The following is a 19144-nucleotide window of genomic DNA, read 5'->3' as shown; positions in this document are numbered from 1 at the left end:
CGAATCAAAACATAGCCATGTATAATCCAGTTTTGGAATATGTTAATGACTTGTTGCATATTGCTATATTGCTAAAAATTTGTAAATAGTGTTGACTAAAAACGATTCAAATACTTGGGGAGCATTAAGTCTGAGATACGATATCCAAGGTTTTCATAGGAATTATGTAGGTCATACTGATGTCAGATCTCTTAGCAAGCAATCAATCCCATTCGATTCAGTAGAATGAACATACTCGGGTAGCATCGCACGGTACAATGTCAGGTGTTCAGCTCATGGTCACGATTGCAGTGATAGTCTAATGGTTAACGATTGAGAAACTTCAATGAGTATCTAATAATTGTACATCTAAAGCAATTTCAAGATCCACTTTTCTGGCTCGGATAAGGTTATCATCTGAATGTCGCTTTTTTCTGTTCTATTACATTTAAAATAATTATCTTATTATCATACAATTTTTTAATCAATTCGTGTACACACTAAGTTTATTAATATTTCAAAAGCGGAGAAGCTTATTTCGCAAGCTCACTGGCACGCTAACCAAGACAACACAAGAACAAGCCGTTAGGGCATCAACCGCACGTCCAGAAATAAAGAAGAAAAGGGCATTCGGCAACCGCGCTCGCATGTACACGATGCGCGGACCAATTCGCGCACAGCTCGTAAAAATCGTAATTGCCACGCGAGCAAGTTAGAGGAAAGAGGAAACGAAAGAAATGAGAATTACTTGCGAGCGCATTACATTGTGCAACGTTGTGCCCGGGCGCGCGTGCTGTGCGATTATGCTAATTTTAATTGGGCGGCAATTTCGCAAAGTGTGCCGCGACAGGTGACCCGAATTGTTCGTCTGCGATTAGGTGAATTGGTGGAAAGCCACCCACGCGTGCCTTTAGTCTTATTGGCCGGGTAACAGATAAAGGTCGAGTTCTGGTCAAAGTTTCATAATGTCTTTACTTTGTGACTGGAATGATTAGCGAATACGATTCAAGTTGTTTCCTTATTGATCGGTAATTTGAATATAGAACGGCAAACGTTTTATATTGATTTTATAAAGCATACCGGTAGAGGATAAATCTACAGATAATATATCATAAATTTATCATTTAAAAGCGAACATAATCTCTTTTGCATATAAATAACTGATCTTATTATTTTGGCTCAATGAATCAAAACTAGAGCCTTGACTTTGTATACGTATCATACAAATCAACTGGCTTCGTATTAGTTTAAATGTACAGAGTGATTACGTTAATATTGTCAAAGTTATTAATATTTTGTTAATATTAATAGGTTGCTTAACTTCATATAAAAATACATGGATACATTGGAGCAACGACATACGTAGTCAAGACAACAATTGTCGTACATAAATAAGACACCTAAACGAAAAATAATTACAAAGTACGGCAGTGGCAACAGATAAAGATACGGTTCGACAACGGTCAAAAACACAGTGCAAACAGCGTCTTAGGTGAAAACAAGGCCAGCTAGCCAGCTTAATTCCGAAATTCCAGAGCGCAAATAGAACTGTACTGGTATAGAAGGCGCGCCAGCCCGACGAAACGAAAACAATGACCTGTCATAGAGAGCCGCTCTTTCGTAATACCGCTTTGGCTTTTTTGAAACCGACGAAAGTGCCTTAGAATTATAAGCAGAAAATTGGAGGTCTTTTTCGCCAGTATGTTCGTAAAAGTCCTTGAACGAAAGAGAGTAGAAAAATGCCGACATTATTCGCACGGAAAAATGCATCCTGTGCCGTTTTACAACAGGTTACTGTCGTCGACCTTTCACGCTGCCCGATGAACTTATCGATTTTACGTACAATCTTGGACTGCATTCTTTTGACGAACGGCCGCACCTTCGGCGAGTTTTCATAATAATTAATTGACCGTTCGATCGACTTTTTTCTTTTTTCGCGCTGCGTTGTCGTTTGTCATTGTTGTCATCAAGCTGGAATGCATCTAGTCAATGAATCAGCGATTAATACTCGTATATTTAAGGCATAATAATTTCGTCCGCGTCAATTTCACAATGCCCATGTCAATAGTGACCGAAGGTGCCACTCACACGTAGCTTTTTCTTTGATAAATCGGTCCGGGAAAAAAATCCCTTTTCGTCTCTTTGCAACGACAGACGCGTACAATAGTGTCGTTAAAAAAGATCAGCTCAATAACTCGACGTTTAACTCGGGGAACGGCAAGCCGCTCCGAATAAAAGCCCTGAGACTTTTACAGCAGTTTGATAAGGATCGTTTATTTCACGCGCGACAGACATGAACGTGCCGAAAGTCGATTGATTTATGCTGTCTTCGGGAATTCGCGCTCGGGAGAAAACGAGTTTCCGCGTTGCAGGTAGTTTCTGAATTAACCGTTCTTGCACCGGTTTTTTCACTCCGGCTACTTTTATAATGATGAATACATTGCGAAAAATCATCGTGGCTACTCTCTTTTGACTTTACGGCAATTTATACGTCACTAATTGCGAGTCTCGTTGGCAAGCCCTCGAGGGACGATGATCGATTATTCTCTTATCTGTTCGAACTTAAAATTCATTGACCGATGAAAGCTGCTGCATCCACGCGATAGCAGAACGCAATAGAATGAACGAGCTCGGTTAGGCGCATTTGCGCACCAGCAGGCGCGAATTCGCCGGGCTTTTCGCTCTCCCATTGTTCTTTTCAATGTAGGCTGTAGGCTGCCTGCGTGCACCTTCTCTCTATCTCTCGCGTGACCCACACTCATACACAACCGCAATTGCGAAATATGGCGTGCAGGCATCACTTTTTCGATGGATGATTGAAGCTGCGTGGGGATCGCGTCGAGTCCTGTAGATAAAAGCTCGGTTGCGCAACGCTCTAACGAGGAGCGCTGCCTAAGATTCTACTTTTTTTTTCACGGAGAAATAATTGGCCGAGGGCAAGTTTGGTATGTCGCTCCGCTGTTCCAGCGATAATTTAAATATTCCGCATATCAAAGTGTTTACCTCTGTGACTGCGATATAATCTCTTTTTTTCTTTTGAATGAAACGCCGAGATACTTTGAATATTTGATGGGAATGGTTTGAGTCGTGTGAGAATTAGAACTTTTTGTCAAAATGTTTCAATTTTACCAAGAAAAGCATTAACAAACGTTTATTTTGGTTATTTGAGAATAGAACAAAGCCACATGTCGTTATGAGACTCAATCCCAACTCTCCAAAACTACGTTTTAGTTTAAGCGACTAACGCTACAAAGAATAAAAAAGGCTGATTGAGATGCCAAGGAGGCTTGAAGAATATCTTACGAAAACACAAAGTAGTGGTACCGTAATGAAAATACAGTCGTGTGAAAACAATGGAAAAATTGAAAGGTGCGGTATAATGTCTAATGCAAGCAGAGAGAATTTTGTAGTTCCACGGGATTGCAAGTCACAGACATTTAAATAACAAACTGCTCCAATTACCTTACAAAGCCCCCGGTAAAACCACATCTTATTAGAATATGTAGCCGTCACCCCCAATGCCATTGTTGCGCTCGCGTGTACGCTGAGAAAAAGCTTGGCGATGCGTGCTCATTAGACCACCACCGCACCGCAGCAACTGTTGCAAAACTGCGCGCTCCCGATACGTAGCCCCCTGGAAAAACGTCAAAATTATTTATCGTTCGCGGTAATGACGTTGTAAAAGAGCGAGCCGATTTCGGTGCGCGTTGAGCAAGACAATGGATTTCTCGCGGACGCCGTCGCGCTTTTTAGGCAAGGCGTTTTGATTTTCTAATTGCACTGATACCGATAAGCCGTTGCTCAATCGCGCGAAGCCAAAGAAAATCACAATTATGTAAAAGCCAATAAAACCCACCTCGGCCGTAAATCTTCCGCGCATTGTCAGCTCGATAAGTTCTCGCTCACTGCTAATTAACGGCGACGCGCGCGCGAGAGCTCACGAGTTTTAATTGCGCCCACTCGCGCTTTCATAAAAGTGAAATCCTCGATTTACCCCGCAATCAAGATCGATTTAGTCGATTGTTCAACGCGCGCGCGTAAAAGCGTGAATTGAGCTATGACCGGGCGAAGACGAAAACGCCGCCAAAAAAAAATTTTTTTTCTCTTTCACTTGCGGCCGAACAAGCTTGAAAACAGGTGCGCGAGATCTGGTTCTTTCGTTTCTTTCTTTTTTTTTTTCTACCCGATTGAGATTGAGGCAATGACGCGTGACTTAGTTTCGGAAAATTAGCAAGTGGATTCGATAATCCAGTTGCGTGACACTGCCGGAATGCCGTTTAGACGTAATACATTATGTTGGAAGAGATAGGCCATGGAAGAAAGTGCAGTGACTCAATGTCGCGCGAAATTTTTTTATCACCGCCTCGTTCAGTGGAACTATTCAAGTGTTTATGTGGTAGAGTTTTAGTATTTATAGAGTTGAGATCGATGAGAAGTGTGTTGATACATTCAAGTGAGCGACAGGTTGATTATCACAAAATCGATTGATATAATTTAATTCTATAATTTTTGTTTGGAATTTTTATGAGTTAACATGTCTTTTTTCTTTTTTATTATATCTATTATTATATACTGCAACCTTGTACATCTGTAGGTTTTGCTATCTAGCTGGAAAAATGAGATAAAATAATAATAAGTAATTTCTTGAATTATTAGCATTGTGTCTAAAATGATGTCGGATAACAGCACTACATTGTAAGATGAATCAGTCATACTTTTGTTTCCAATTTCTATATTTCTAAGACAATTTCTACGTAACAGTCAATGCTTTTTAATTCGTGATCGGTAAATACATGTATCCCACCTATTAATCACATACTCAACTTGTTTTTAATTTCTTTTTTTAATAATTAATTTATATAAGCATTGTCTCTTCAGTTATCTTCATTGCCATGCAATAATTTTGATTTATCTACGTAACACAAATATTTCAGCACTTACGATTAGTCGATGATGGCTTTATTACTAAAAGCCGGCATTGAACGTCTAACCAATGAATGCATTGTTAAATATCATGTTACAATCGTATTCGATAGATTACTTAAGTGGTTTTTTTATTTAATCTTCTAATGTTGTCGCAATAAGTAATGAAAAATCCATGAGAAAACGCTATTTTTCGATCGGCAGCACCTTACAAACCTACCAAATCTAACCATAGGCGCAGGTGCGATTTTTCAGCAATTTGCGCGGCTGCACCTTCACACGCTCACTCTCTCTCTCTCTCTCTCTCTCTCTTTCTATATATATATATATATATATATGTATCCCGGGCTGCTTTGCACGTGAGCTTGAGCCGTTGAACGCCGCGCAGCATAAGATACACATATAGGCGTGTATACGCAAACACGTGACGTGCCTCACGTGTGACACTGGCGTACGTATGTACGTTCGCTCGCATTTTTCGCTTTGCCAGTTTCACGTGCAGCGGTCTCGTGAGCTTCATTGTGTTTGCGCACGCGCGTGTCATTGAACTGATTTACTTGGCCGCGACGAGATGGAATGCAGATTCGTTCTCCAAGAAGATCATCGCACGAGTGCAAATAATAAACGGCTCGAACGACATTAAATTCCATAACGGCAAGAGCGGAGCCGTGGGCATAAAAACAATTGTCGGGATCTCTTTCTCTCGCTCGGTATCGCGGGCACTGTTTATGGGCGAACGGCTAATTGCGCGAAATTATTTATCGGTCGTCCAATGCCTTACAGTTGGTGATGAAACCCGACCCGAGGGTGTGTTTTGTTTGACGCTGTCGGTGTGTTGTTTTCAAAGTGGAATTATTGCGAAATTCGACAGAGAGCGTTGCGGAGATCGTTGGGGAGTGGTTTTTTTAGACTAATAGTCGTGATTATGATCTTTATCGTGTTTGTTTTTTCTCGAATGCTACAGTGCAAACAATGATCGTCGCTGCTATTAACGAATTACTGTTCGTTAGGACTTTTGATTTAGCCGATATATGGATTTTTTTCTAAATTATCTACGCATTTCCGATAAGTATTAGCATTATACAACGCACTACGCTAAGCTCACGTAGCCGGGCACTAAAATTCCTGATTTATGAATCTAAGAATAAACACATACGGCGCTGCGCTGTAATAAAGTCTCATTCGAGGCCCGCAAGAAAAAAATGAAAACGAAAAAAATAGCCTAATCGTCCAATTGAATCTCGCGAGCGCCACGCGTGTCCAGTAGCGCATGCCGTGCCGTTACAAAACCGCGCGTCGGCTGTGAATTATTAAAAAAGGCCAAGGCATTCAACAATAACCTGGCAATTTGTTTCTACGTATGTGGGAGTTTCAAAAGAAAACGTATGATCTTTAAGAGCTCTTGCGGCAAAAGCGCGCGCGCTATAATCATTTCCATCTGGCCAGGATAGCCGCGCGCGCGCGCACTTTCATGTCGTTCAGATAGCCTAATCACAAAGCCTCTCCCGTACCCCTTCATTGTCGGTGCAAAATATCAATCGGTCGTTTCGCATTCCGCGCCGCTGTATTAGATCAAACGAGAGCGGCAGCGCGCATACCACCTCAAAAAAGAAAACCGCGACCCCCTCGGGGCTGGCGGAAAAAAGCGCAACTGCACGCCGAAAACCTACTCTACGCGTGGATAGATAGGTAGATATATGTACGCATGCGCGCTACACTCTTAATTAGTAAGCTAATCGTAGTAATGGCCGAAGCTTTCGAAACTCACTAACCATTTTCGGCTCTGCAATTTTTCTTCGCGCATTTTTCAATGCACGTGAAAGTTTTTGAGTTCGCCACTTCGAAGAATAAAAGTTGCTCGCTAATTTGCCGCACGCTTGTTAATTGACGCTGTTGCTAAACCACCTGAAACATCATCGACACGATAAATTCTTTTCAACTGCGGACGTCAATGAAGTTAGTAAATTACTTATAACCATTACGCTTAATGCCGCATCTTCGTGGATTATAGATGTGAAAACTGATTTAGAAACGAATAAATATCTCTGCGACCTCGAGGCAAACTTGCTCACTACTGCTCGTATGCCTTCGTGCCGAGGCAGTGTCTTACCTGAAGAAAGACTAACAGAAAGAAGAAACGAAAAAATTAGAGAGGTGCATTGTTAACATCACGGGTCGCTCCGCGGAGTCTCTCATTATATCGTCTGCGCAACAAAGGAGTGCCGCGCGATTCGAAGCACAATCACGCACTTGTAAGCGTGTGTAAGCGTGTTCGTCGATTTTTCTTCCACTCTCTCTCCATACCTCTCTCGGCGCGGCGACAAAATCGTACAAATGAGACGCGAAAAATCTCGCGGCGCGAGCGATTTATTTTATCGATCGCCGACAGAGATATGCATTGCGATACACGCGCGCGCGGAGAATGTCGGCGAGGGAGCTGTATACAGGCGACGTAACCTAAATTGACTGGATAAAAATTGCGCGACATTGTGCGTATGTCTGCTCGAACGGGAGAAATATCCATCTCGGTAGCGTGTCAACGGCTAAGCCCTGTGGCGGCATATCGAAACTTGCCGACAATTATTGAGCAGTCAATTGTTTTGCGCACTTGAAAATTCATACGTACGCCATTGAGAATCCACGAATTTTACGATGAGTTGGTTCGCTCGCGAGTGAAAATATCTCTGCGAGTGTATACGAGCGCGCGAAGCTTTATCCGAAGAAAAATAAACAGCTCGACGGATAATGAGCCGCGGACCGCTTACGAAGTACACCCGCGCAATGGCCATTTTCGCAATCGACGCGCGCTCATTTAATAACCGCGTGGCTATCAAACTAAAAAAATTATTTTTTTTATTCGACAGTTAATTACCCGTGTGTTAATAATTTTTTCTTCAATTGCGCAAATGACGATGGAAAAACAGAATATAAACGACACATCCGGTTATAAATCCACAATGGAATGTTTTCTTTCTTACTTAATGAATTGGCGGGAGCTTGACAATAAGCTCCGGTTAATGATTTGTGGAAATAAATTTGGAAACGTGGTTGTTGGTGTCAACGTTGTTGTTGTTGTTTAATTCAAGTAAAAAAGGTGTGATAATGAAAAAACGTAGCTAATGTTAATAACTTGAAGTACACAGGATACAATCAACTTTTTCGCTATTGATCCAATTAGTGTGTTTGAACAGGTTCCAAATGAAACTTACATTTTCAGTGTAGTGAACAACTTTGAAATTAAACTGACATATATTCATTTTTATCACAACTTTCTTTTTAAATAATCCATTTCAAAACCGACAATTCCAAACCGCAATATTAAGATGCTGTCAATGTCGAAAAAAATACATAAAAGTGACAGAAAAGCAATATTTTGTTCTTTGAAAAAAACGGACTCAAGATTTACGAGACAAGCTTTGGAATTTTGACATCAGAAGTGCAGTAACTAAAAACCACAAACAACACGAGAAGAAAATAACGCGTATATATTTTTCCTCGTGCAGTCTGCTGTCAAAGCCACTGTACGTTGCAAAGTAATTCGGCAGGTTCTCAATTATACCTCCTTAAAATTCTCCAGATCCATTCGTATTCGCGCGTGCGCACACACACACGTACAGACAAAACTGACTAAAAAAAAAAGAAAAAGAAAAAGAAAAAGAAAAAAAACGCAAGCGGCAAGTTAGCAAACGCACTAATTAATAATGAAAAAGGCGGAAATGGCCGGAGGCTCGGAAAGGGAAAAAGTGCCCGAAGGTGACCGCGTCGCCGAATAATTGGGCGTAGTGTGGAATGCGAAAAAAGAAAATTCGCCCTAAAAGGCGCGATAAATCAGCAGCTCTCTCTTTCTTTCGACAATGCTGAACGTGGTGTGTGGACCTCCCTCCGAAACGTTCGCGCTCTACATTAGCATGCCTTTTTTCTCTAGAAAATAAGCGACCACGAGAGTCGACGCTGTAAGTAGGCGAAAGGCGTTTGACGCCTTTAATGGATACGTTTTCGGTTTCGCGTTGCGCGCTGATATAGACTTAACGAGGCAGTTGGCCCCCTGATATTGTCAGTCGCGTACGCGCGGAATGTCTCGCTAATAATTTGTAATTAATGTCCAGCTTTACACTTGCTCGGGATATATATTAAGATATACTTTATGGATTGAATCGTTACTGGCTTTTTCATTTGGTTTCATTTGGTTTCATTTGAATGCAATTTTCAAGTGAAAAAATTGGTACATTTTTTAACTAACAACACTGTGAATTATCACAAGACAAAAAAACAGTTTCGGCGCTTCGGATTCTACCACTGTTCTCCTGTAAACTGGTGTGTTGCATAAGATTTTATCTTCAATGTGAAATAAATACGATATGGAATCCAACAAGTCTTCGACTCACTTTTGGGAATTATTGAATAATAAGATTTCCGCATTCAAAAAGAATTCAAATAATGCGCTAGTTACACGATTAAGTAATAATAACAATTACCTTTCAAATATTTTTAAAAAATTGCAAAATAAAAGAACAAATTCAGGAAAAACTGGCACAAAATTGCTTCATAGCCATCAGTCATAAAATTTCAGACACGTACGTGTTCCGTACACAGGAGCTGCATAAAACATCATATTCAATGAGATCCAAATAGATACACTACTTACAGGGAGAAAGAGAGAGAGAGAGAGAGAATCTCTTATCGGACTCACGCTGTTTTCATTCGCAAAAACTCAACGAATGAGCTTACCGGTATAACTGCACGTACTTTATGTACTTTAGCTGAATGATAAAGTTATAAAGCATAAACTGGTCGAAGTAACTTCTACAAATACTTTCTTTCATTTTTTTTCCTCTCCTCTCTCTTGACTCATTGTGGAAATTGAGCCATAAATATAAAACGAGCCATTTCGACAATATTGCCAGACCACAGGGAGCAAAAAGGAAAAGAGAGACGCGGAAATACATCGAACGAAGAATGCATAACACTACTCGCAGCCACTTCATAAATATGGATCTCGCGAGCGCTTTTTATGATGGATTTACAATTACGTTTGTGCGTATGTTAGGCAGGGAGAGAGAGAGAAAATCAAGTCTAATGAGCGTGTACTAAAGCTCAGACACGCGTCCTTGGGACACACGTGAGGTCGTTGGATTAAGTACTTTGGCAAGGATTCAAGCGTTAAAAGTCTCGTCGAACTCAGCAGAATTATTAATTTATCGTTTAGTAAACGCGCTACTCGATATGCCTCTATACAAAATTTAATTATACGTGTATTTTGGATCAATCGAAGCGCACAGCTGATCAATTAATACTTCGTCACGACAGTAAACAATAAAATGAAAGTTTTCGAGTTAATCATCAATGTTAATTTGCTATCTATTTAACGAGTCGACCACTTGTTATGACATCGATTGCTAGATAGATTTACGATTCTGAATTTTTCGCTCACGGTGCACGCACGCGCAAAAAGAAAAAGAGCTGGCCCACGAAAGCTTTTTTTATTACATCGTTATGGATTCTAAAATGCAATGAGCTTCATAATTGGGCGTTTAATTTTAGGCAGCCGAGGAATTTGAGTTCCAACAAAGAAGTAGGTCGTCAGTCCGTGATGGATTTACGACTCGATGAGGTAAAGTGTACATGAGTTATGGAGATTTTCCAAGTGGGCGCTGTTGTTAATGATTCTCGGGCAAGCGGTTTACGAGGTCCGGCGTCTATGCTCACGCATCTCATCAAAATTGCAAATTTAATTCAGTCGAAAGAGTCAAGAAAACATAATGATTTCTAGCAATACTCTATATGCATATCCTAAACTTTCACCGCGCGCGAAGTACCTTCCATCTTAAAACACCACAACAATATCTCCAAGCCGCCGAAACGGTAAAAAGAGTTTCGTCACCCACTCGGGAAGAAAAAAAGAAAAAAGAAATCGACTTTTCCATCTCGCGCCTTTCCATGTCGGATCGAGCACTACGTGGCTCTTTCACGACCTCTGCCCCATTAAACACACAATACATTTTCCCGCGCGGCATCGTTACACTTTCACCCGCGAGAAAATGACACGTAGCTATGCCCGCGCTTGCATAACGGCGCATCTGCAGCGAACTAGAATTCGATTAGTCGGTAAAGTAGACGCAAGTGGCGTACAACGCCGTGCATTGTTACCCACGCTGTACGTCTGTTATTTAGCCACTTGTCTTCGACCATTATTCATTTCTAAAACGAGGCTTTTGGAGGTAATAGTTTTCGTTGTCACATAATGTCGATCATGATGTTGCTATTGCACCCCCGCGTTCGTACCATTGATCAATGATGTTGGATAAGACTATTATCCGACCTTTCGCTTCGAGCGTGAAAATTAGCTTATTACAACTAAATTTCATCTATTGTACAAGTGTAATTACTGTCATTTCGACGAATACAAACGATTTTTCTACTTAACCGTTTAATAACGAAATTGTAGGTCATTAAATCATCAGCGTCAAATATCGCAATGTTAAAATAAGTAAAATACAATTAAGAGCTTATCCGCTTGTAAAAAATGCCAGCGTACGTAGGAATTAATTCCGAGCACCTCGTTGACAACTAAATGGTAGATCACGCGTGAAATTGAATTTAGGCGCGCAGCTGCACGCAGTCCATTATGATTCAGTATTCGGTTATACGCAGCCTCCTTATCTACATCAGGCTAATTGTACATTTGGTCAGCATCCATTAACGCGCCCGCGTGAAAAAAAGTGAAAGCATATAGAAAAGGTTTCGAGGCGGACAGAAATATTAATCGACTTAATTCATTATCAGCATAGCTAAAACTTCAATGAGTGTTGGACGCAAAACGACCACTCAATGCCGTCAGATCGTGCTGACAATTCAGCAGTTGTCAGTTGAAATTACTATCGTTTCGGCTTATAACGCCTTAAATAACTTCGCACTGCAAGCACATTTGTTAATCAACTTCCTTATGTAAACGTAAAAAATATGATAAGAGAGTCGGATGCCTCACTCATCGTCAAGTGTCAGCCACGCGGAAGCACCCACATTAATTAGTAGTCTCGCTATCATTATCATCGAATTTAGTGTTGCAGCGAATCTGACGTTTCAAACATATAAGTGCACAAAATTAATGTTATTTGATATACATTTATAGTGAATATGAATATTCAAGAAAATAAATCACAGATAAACTTCATATTTAACAATTATACGGACAATTGCAACGTTAAACCATCGTAAAACTCGTTGCAACTACAATAACAGCAGTATAAACGCCAACTAATAGCAGGTCTTTGTAAAACGGCTAGACAAAAGACGACAATTAAACTCGTCTCTCACACTTGCACAGAGTTCATTTCCTTGGACATGCCGGCAAAAAAGTAGTCAGAGAGAAGCGTAGAAGTATAAAATCAAGGCCACACACCAGTGACGCGTAAGTACACACGAGAGAGAGAGAAAGAGAGAGAGAGAGAGAGAGAGAGAGAGAGAGAGAGAGAGAGAGAGAGAGAGAGAGAGAGATGAACGAATCGGCTAATTGACAGCTTGACGCGACCGTCGACACGACGCCGTTGAACCGGCTTCTCCTCAAAGTGAGCTCGATGCACGGATAAGCAATGATGACAGCGCGCGGATCTATATGGAGCTTCTTGTTTGTCACACGTAGCTTCATTTTGTTCGGAATGCCATGGGTAATTGACTAACTCAGTTATTTGTGTTACGTCTTGGTAATTATATAAAAGCTTTGCTTTTAATTTATTTATGCGCGAAAATTTGTTTCCAATTATAACCTCATTTATATGCCTTGATTTTCAAAGTATTTCACGTAAATTTGAAATTTCACGCGCAAAAATAATAGCAATTACCCCGTTATGCGCGTTGGACCAACTTGAAGGTTTCTACTTGCAAAGCACACAATAGAATACTATGACTCGTACGCAGTGCAACGGTAATTCATCATCTTCTCTTGCGAGTGTCTAAAGTTGTTACAGAAATCTCATACAACAGCTGTCTATGGACGAAAGAGAAAGTACGTGCATCTTGAAAGCGAGATATCGTCCTTCCTCTCCCTCTCCATGTCATCCTTCGAGAAAATGTTTGCATGTATCTCAGAGGTTTTACCGGCGTTTATTCCGCGATCGACATGTATCTAAAAAAATTGATTCTCGCGCGCTCGATGTATGCCCACAGCGCGCTCACAGAGATCAAATTAACCAACGACGCCGCGCGCGATTTTTCGGCAAACGGCAAACACATGGTCTCGTGCGGCGTGCACGTACGTATACGCGCAGCGTTTCGAAATTCACTCTGCGCATTCGCGTACATAGCGCGCCGAGCTATCGCGGATCTCCCGTGTAATTGTTCTTGCGCCGTTCGATGGTAGACGCGCGTGTCCCCTTGCACGTGGCTATAATTATCGGAATTATCATGAGCTTAATTACGCTGCACCGGAGATCAGATTTTCGCGTAAACGCGCATCGCTACGGACAAGCATTCGCATTCGTTTCGCCGTTTGCGAAATATTATTGTGCGTCGGCACACGTATTGTTGCAATTATTTTCCGGATCGATCGACAACGGCAGCGGCGAACGCAACAAGCAATAAATCCTCGAATATGAGCATTTAGATGTATAAGCCGATAGTAATCGTGCGTGTAAAAGGCCACCAAATCCGCTTCGATTTTTCACTACATGTATGGTATACGTTCGACTCCCCTATAAAGATCTTGTGTGATATTGACTTATTACAGCACGCGTATCGACACACATGGCCAGTATTCAAAACAACAATTCCGCGCGCCGGGTAACGAAGTTTCAATTACGCCGCCGCCACAGCAATTATCCCAATTTCACGTTAACGAGCCTCCCAAGCGTGATAGCTCAATAAACGCGCTCCATTGGTTGCCGACCGACCGACTTTTCTCTCTCTCTCTCTCTCGCGATTCATTTTTACCGAATCGGCTTATTTTTGTAATTAGTAAACACGAACTTTCCGACACTTCTAATTGGGAGAAACGTTGCGCGATATCGACGTCATATTTCGCCAGTTCGATTTCATTATACCGAATGACCGAATGTCCGTGATATGGATAAGTCACGCGAGAGGAAGAGAATCATTATTGCAAATCATCGAGTATTGACGTGTGCGACACTTTTCGTGTCATGTTCGATTTTTGTCTGATTGCGTACATCCCTCTCTCGATGGATGAAAACAAGGTCAAAGCTGCCTTTTCAGGGCATGTACTCGCAGAATTCATACAATTGACTTTATAATGAAAAAAAAAAACTCTATCGCATTGATACTCCGTGATAATGGCGTGTAATTAGCGCGTAGAGCTTTAGAAGTCAGCAGCTGGTGCAGTAAATTTAATTTTAATAAACAGCACGATTATATTCATTTGGACTTTCACGCTGGAAATCATTAATCGCACGCGCGTGCTTTATCTGCTCGCCCTTTTTATTTTAGAAATCTTTCATTTGAGCCGAACGCAATTGGGCAACTTTCATTCCACATTTATCGTGTGCTTTTACGCATGTTGAGCGGGGCGGTCGTCAAATCTAACGCGTCCGATGACCAGTTTTATCGCACGGCAACATCTGCGGCGCGCCAGAGAGAGAGAGAGAGAGAGAGAGAGAGAGAGAGAGAGAGAGAGAGAGAGAGAGAGAGAGAGAGAGAGAGAGAGAGAGAGAGAGAGAGAGAGAGAGAGAGAAGGAAAGTGGACCGTACTTTCGTTTTTCGCGCTGGCGGAATCCTTATCGCTCTTTAGCAATGCTCCAGTTTTCTAAGTCAAATTTTTTTGTGCTCCTTGTTCCTTTGCGGTTTTCTAGACGGAGATCGACATGCCGATAGTTTTGGTGTCACCGTGACCACGGATTCGCACGCGAAAAAACATTTCGCTTTCTATACGGCTAGAGAAAGAGCGACTGCACGCGATATTCAGAGAGGCAATAAATAGTTCAATCTATGAGCAGCCATCGCGGAAATATTCCGATATGCCAACTATCGAAACAAATAACAAGCATTAACAATAACACTAAAGCATCGCGTAAGATTGTCATCGGCACTCTGCACCGCGCGAAACCAATAACTCAACATACCCGCATGATTTCCGCGCAATAGCGTATCTAGCGAGCGCACATTGTACAAAAGCTTATCCCTCGCGCGAGAGCGGCGCAACATAAATCAGACCGAGAGAGAAAATCACTCAAACTTTCTGCCGTCTAGCGCTTTATAATTGAACGCTGACTGTCATTGTTTGCATAACTCTTTTTTTTTCATTGCATCCCATGATAATCCGGGCGGTGTTGCGATCGGTCGCTCGGATAAAAGAAGCTGACGTTGTGTAAAAGCGCGAAGCCGTGAACTTTAGTCGGTCATCGTGTAACGCCCGCAAGATTCGACCGTATCGTACGTGAAACAAATTCCCCGATGTCGGAGATTAATTTCCGAGGAGAGAGAATTTCATCGCTGAAAAATCTTTGGTTATTAGTCGCGCTCGCATTACAGGCTTGGAAGCAAAATCAGTTTTCACAGCCGGAAATTCCCGTTAAATATTCTACGTGCTCTCGAGCAAATATGATTTAATAACTTAAAAGCTACTAATGAGTTCTAAAATATACTGCAGAAAATGCTTAAATCTGTTATTATTTGTCAATTAATATATTTTTCTTGCTTTGTTTATCTAATTTTATATAACTTATGAGCTCAGCTCAAGTTTATATATATTTGTTATAGCTAAATTATACATTAATCCTCTTTCTCAGATCTATAATGTGTATAAAGCGTTGCGAGTTTTTTTTTTATTTAAAAATATGTACTCATATCTATACTTTCACCTTTCAAGAACTACTGATAATTAAATAACGATATAAAAGGTCAGCCCTCGGGAATAATTAAACACTCATCCGTTTTTTGTGCAACATTTCACTGTTATTATTGTCAGCCTCATCAGGAACTCTAATTTATTAAATACATCAATTAAATAACACAATGGCAATATATAACATGCACCTTTCAAGACTTACAGTAATCACAACTGTCTTGTCCATAATACTTTTTTCGTCATATATGTTTCGTTTACAATAGACTAGTATTTTATTAACACTGTCAAACATTATAATAATCATTGTGTGTACATTGTAAATGTAGATAACCAATTATAAATATAGATAAGTCAAGAAAATTTACGTATTACATCTATATAAGACTACAATATGCCGAGCTTCTTTGGTATTATGGATAACTAGAGATGATTACTTATATTATTATTTATGTATGGAATTAGTCTTTTACATTGGGTACTTAAGAATTTCGTACCTTCATGATTGTTCAATGTGTTTATGTTCGATTTAATACATAACATTTCAGATATCCGTCTTTTTATAAAATGGTATTGTTTATCAATAATAATTCTTGTATTCTCAAAATCAAAATTATAGGTAGAATTTTCAAAGATGCATTGAGGGACTGGCACTAGATTATCACTATTTTGATGGTCGTTGTTTTTTATTTTTTTTATAAAAAAATCCAGATAAATTAATAAAATCAGATGTTTTCTTTTACCTAAACGTACGTTAATGATACAAAACCGCTTTAAAATTTTGTATTACATTAAACTTTATAATATAATCATATTAATTCTTTGAAATATAAAAGCACTACCATAGATATACATTTTTTTCTCTTAGTTATAGTATTAAAACAATTGTTAGCGCTAAATATTTTAAATTTTTTTCTTCGATTTTCAATATTCAACTAATTGGTGAATAAACTTATTGAAATAATGAATAAAATATGACAATTTATTAAATGAATCCTTAAGTATCAACAAAACAAAATTATTATGAAAAAGATTTTGTTATTGCTAATTCATAAAAATGTTCTATAACCATTGTTAATATATAATGAAAAAATTTGTGCGTAAATACAATTTAATGTTAATTTCTATCATTTTCTTAAATTTTTTATTCGGGCTTCTAATTATTGAGTAAACATTTTTTTTAATTACGTGATACGCAAATATTTTTGAAATATTTTACAAACTAGTTTTTCAGGACAAAAAATCATGAAAATTATGATAAACAATGCAAATATTTTATGAAAACAAAAAGTTCGATACAAGGAGGCACTCAATAAACAACAACGCACAAGAACCAGATCGTATTTATGGTGAAAAAAGAAGACTCACCTGGCATGAGTCGATCCTGCGGGTAACCGGTCACTTGGTCGAAGCTCATGAAAGCGAAGAGTGCTAGGGTCAATAACTGCACCACCATGATCTTCTTCATGTTGATGTGCATTTTTTTGATTCACAGAAAAAAAGAACGCGATAAAAAATGTAGGGAACCAAGGTCAATCACTTTTGTTCTCGAGCCCGGATTGTGTGCACTTTGATGTTTCGTAGCACGCGCGAAAAGAAAACTCGCCGGCAAAAGTCAGTTGTGGAGGTGTGTGTACAGAGTGATAAGTACAAAAACGACGCTGTCGGAGACGGCTCCTTACTGACAGACTGCGCTCAGCCAGTCTGGAGGGCCGGCAGCAGCTTTCACTGGTTTTATACGGCGCTCTCGCTCGCTCGCTCGCTCACTCGGCCTCATCCGCAGCGCCGCGCACGCTAACGCCGCCGCCGCAACGTTCACACAGGGGGGGAGACATTTATATGGCGAATGGGTGATGAGGTCCTTTTCAGAGCCTCTGTATACTCATTCTTATCTTTTAGCAGACAATTAATTCTTTTATTGCGAAAATTGGATTTAAGTTTCTTTAATTTCAATAATTTAAATGGTTCTACCACTGCATTTCTCGAAATCGTCCACGGTATTTTATAGAAAAATAGGATTTTAGGCCTATAAACTTTCATGAATACCAAAATCTTCGTGTACTTATGAAGTGATGTGATTTCAATTTTGTTAATGTTATTTGTTTACACTTGAGCTCCTCGCGTAGTAATTCAGTAAATTTAAATTATTCGTTTCAGCTGGTTTGAACATTCCATGAATTTTTAATTGAATTTTAACTGTTTTCGATCTTTCATTTTTTGTCAGCACCTACTATCAACATTTTCAATATTATTTGCATTTCTAAGCACTATCAGTTTTTGATTATTGAGTGAAATACGAGTTTTAAATAATAACCTTGAGTGGAATAAAATTTGGAGCTCATTTCAAAACAACATTGTATACGTTCAAGTTTTTTCGGTTGCCAAAAGCATTCAACTAAAGCACTTGCTAAATCACGTACTCCCAAGCGCAAGAGAGCGGCTGGTTTTTCGTACATGCTTATTGTATTTTAATCAAGCTTATTCATGCTCGTGACTTTCTTCTGCGCTACACGGCTTAATTTTGTTGAGAAACTTCACATGAGAGCGCGCGTTTTCAATCTGCTACCCAACCTCTATTATAAGCTATCAATTTATTTCAATTTCGATTTTCCATCTACGCTATTAACTCGAACCACGGTCCAATTTTCGAAATCCACCGCTCAGTAAAGACAAGTTGTTTCTAGAAGACGTCAAGGAATAAAGATCTGGCTGCATTATTTTTTAATGGCTACGACTCTGAGTATCAATTGGAAATACCTATGCCTTCCTGGCACTAGACCAGTGAGAGATCGATTTCGACGTAAATTTGAAAATGTGGGTATATATGACGTCAAATAAAAATATATCCGTGTTTCAAGAATTTAAGACGTTGTATCGAATTTCTTGAAAAAAAATAGGTAATATCTTAGATAAAAAACCGTTAATAGAAAAAAAAGAAAACAAATAAATAAATAATTATTTGGGTGGATTGAAAAACATCTTGGATGATTTCTCTGTTCTTAAACGTGAAGTTCATACTGCAATTTGCTCACAAAATTAAAAAATATACATTATACAAAATATTTTCATTCATCGTGACTAAAATATAAAGCTTCGTCTTCAAGGAAGCAATAAAAGCAGCAGTTTATACCAAGTAAAAAAAACGAATTCTAACCAAACTGGATAATCCGAAAATCGTAAGTACATTGCACTGTCTGTACATAGTAAAAACAACATTTCGGCGTGAACGCTTGGGATGCCGATTGGTGATTTATATCGACTCCCCGGGTTGAACTGAATATGACGTACTCCATACCGCTGGTCAGGAAATACGTGATCGGGCGTTTATGGCGAAAACCGCATTGTTTGCGCTCAGAGCACTTGACAGACGCCAACAACGACGACGACGACGACGACGGTAGCGAGGTGAAGAAATAGACGCGCTTGCAAAATTATGCTTATGAGGCCGAT

General features: G+C 39.8%; 1 protein-coding gene across 4 annotated transcripts in view; it reads right to left on the bottom strand.

Moving 5' to 3' along the window:
• LOC131674138 (uncharacterized) overlaps positions 1–17381 on the bottom strand; it is a 66219-nt gene extending 48838 nt beyond the window's left edge. For 2 of the 4 annotated variants that reach the window (XM_058952662.1, XM_058952660.1), the window contains exons 1-2: positions 3836–3880; positions 3442–3613 (exon numbers count right to left, since the gene is read on the bottom strand). Coding sequence is in view for 1 of the 4 variants with exons in the window: in XM_058952659.1 (XP_058808642.1) it covers positions 17063–17174 (112 nt within the window). In the remaining 3 variants the exon portion in view is untranslated. Of the gene's footprint in view, positions 1–3441; positions 3614–3835; positions 3881–17062 lie in introns of those variants that run through there. The other 2 variants (XM_058952661.1, XM_058952659.1) reach the window with 2 other exon arrangements.
• Positions 17382–19144: the final 1763 nt, after the last annotated feature.

Source organism: Phymastichus coffea, unplaced genomic scaffold (assembly GCF_024137745.1).
Source record: "Phymastichus coffea isolate CEN01 unplaced genomic scaffold, Cenicafe_Pcof_1.1 PCOF00213, whole genome shotgun sequence".
NCBI classification, from domain to species: Eukaryota; Metazoa; Arthropoda; class Insecta; order Hymenoptera; family Eulophidae; genus Phymastichus; species Phymastichus coffea.
The sequence above is the reverse complement of the archived record's forward strand: the minus strand, read 5'-3'. Positions and strand labels throughout refer to the sequence as shown.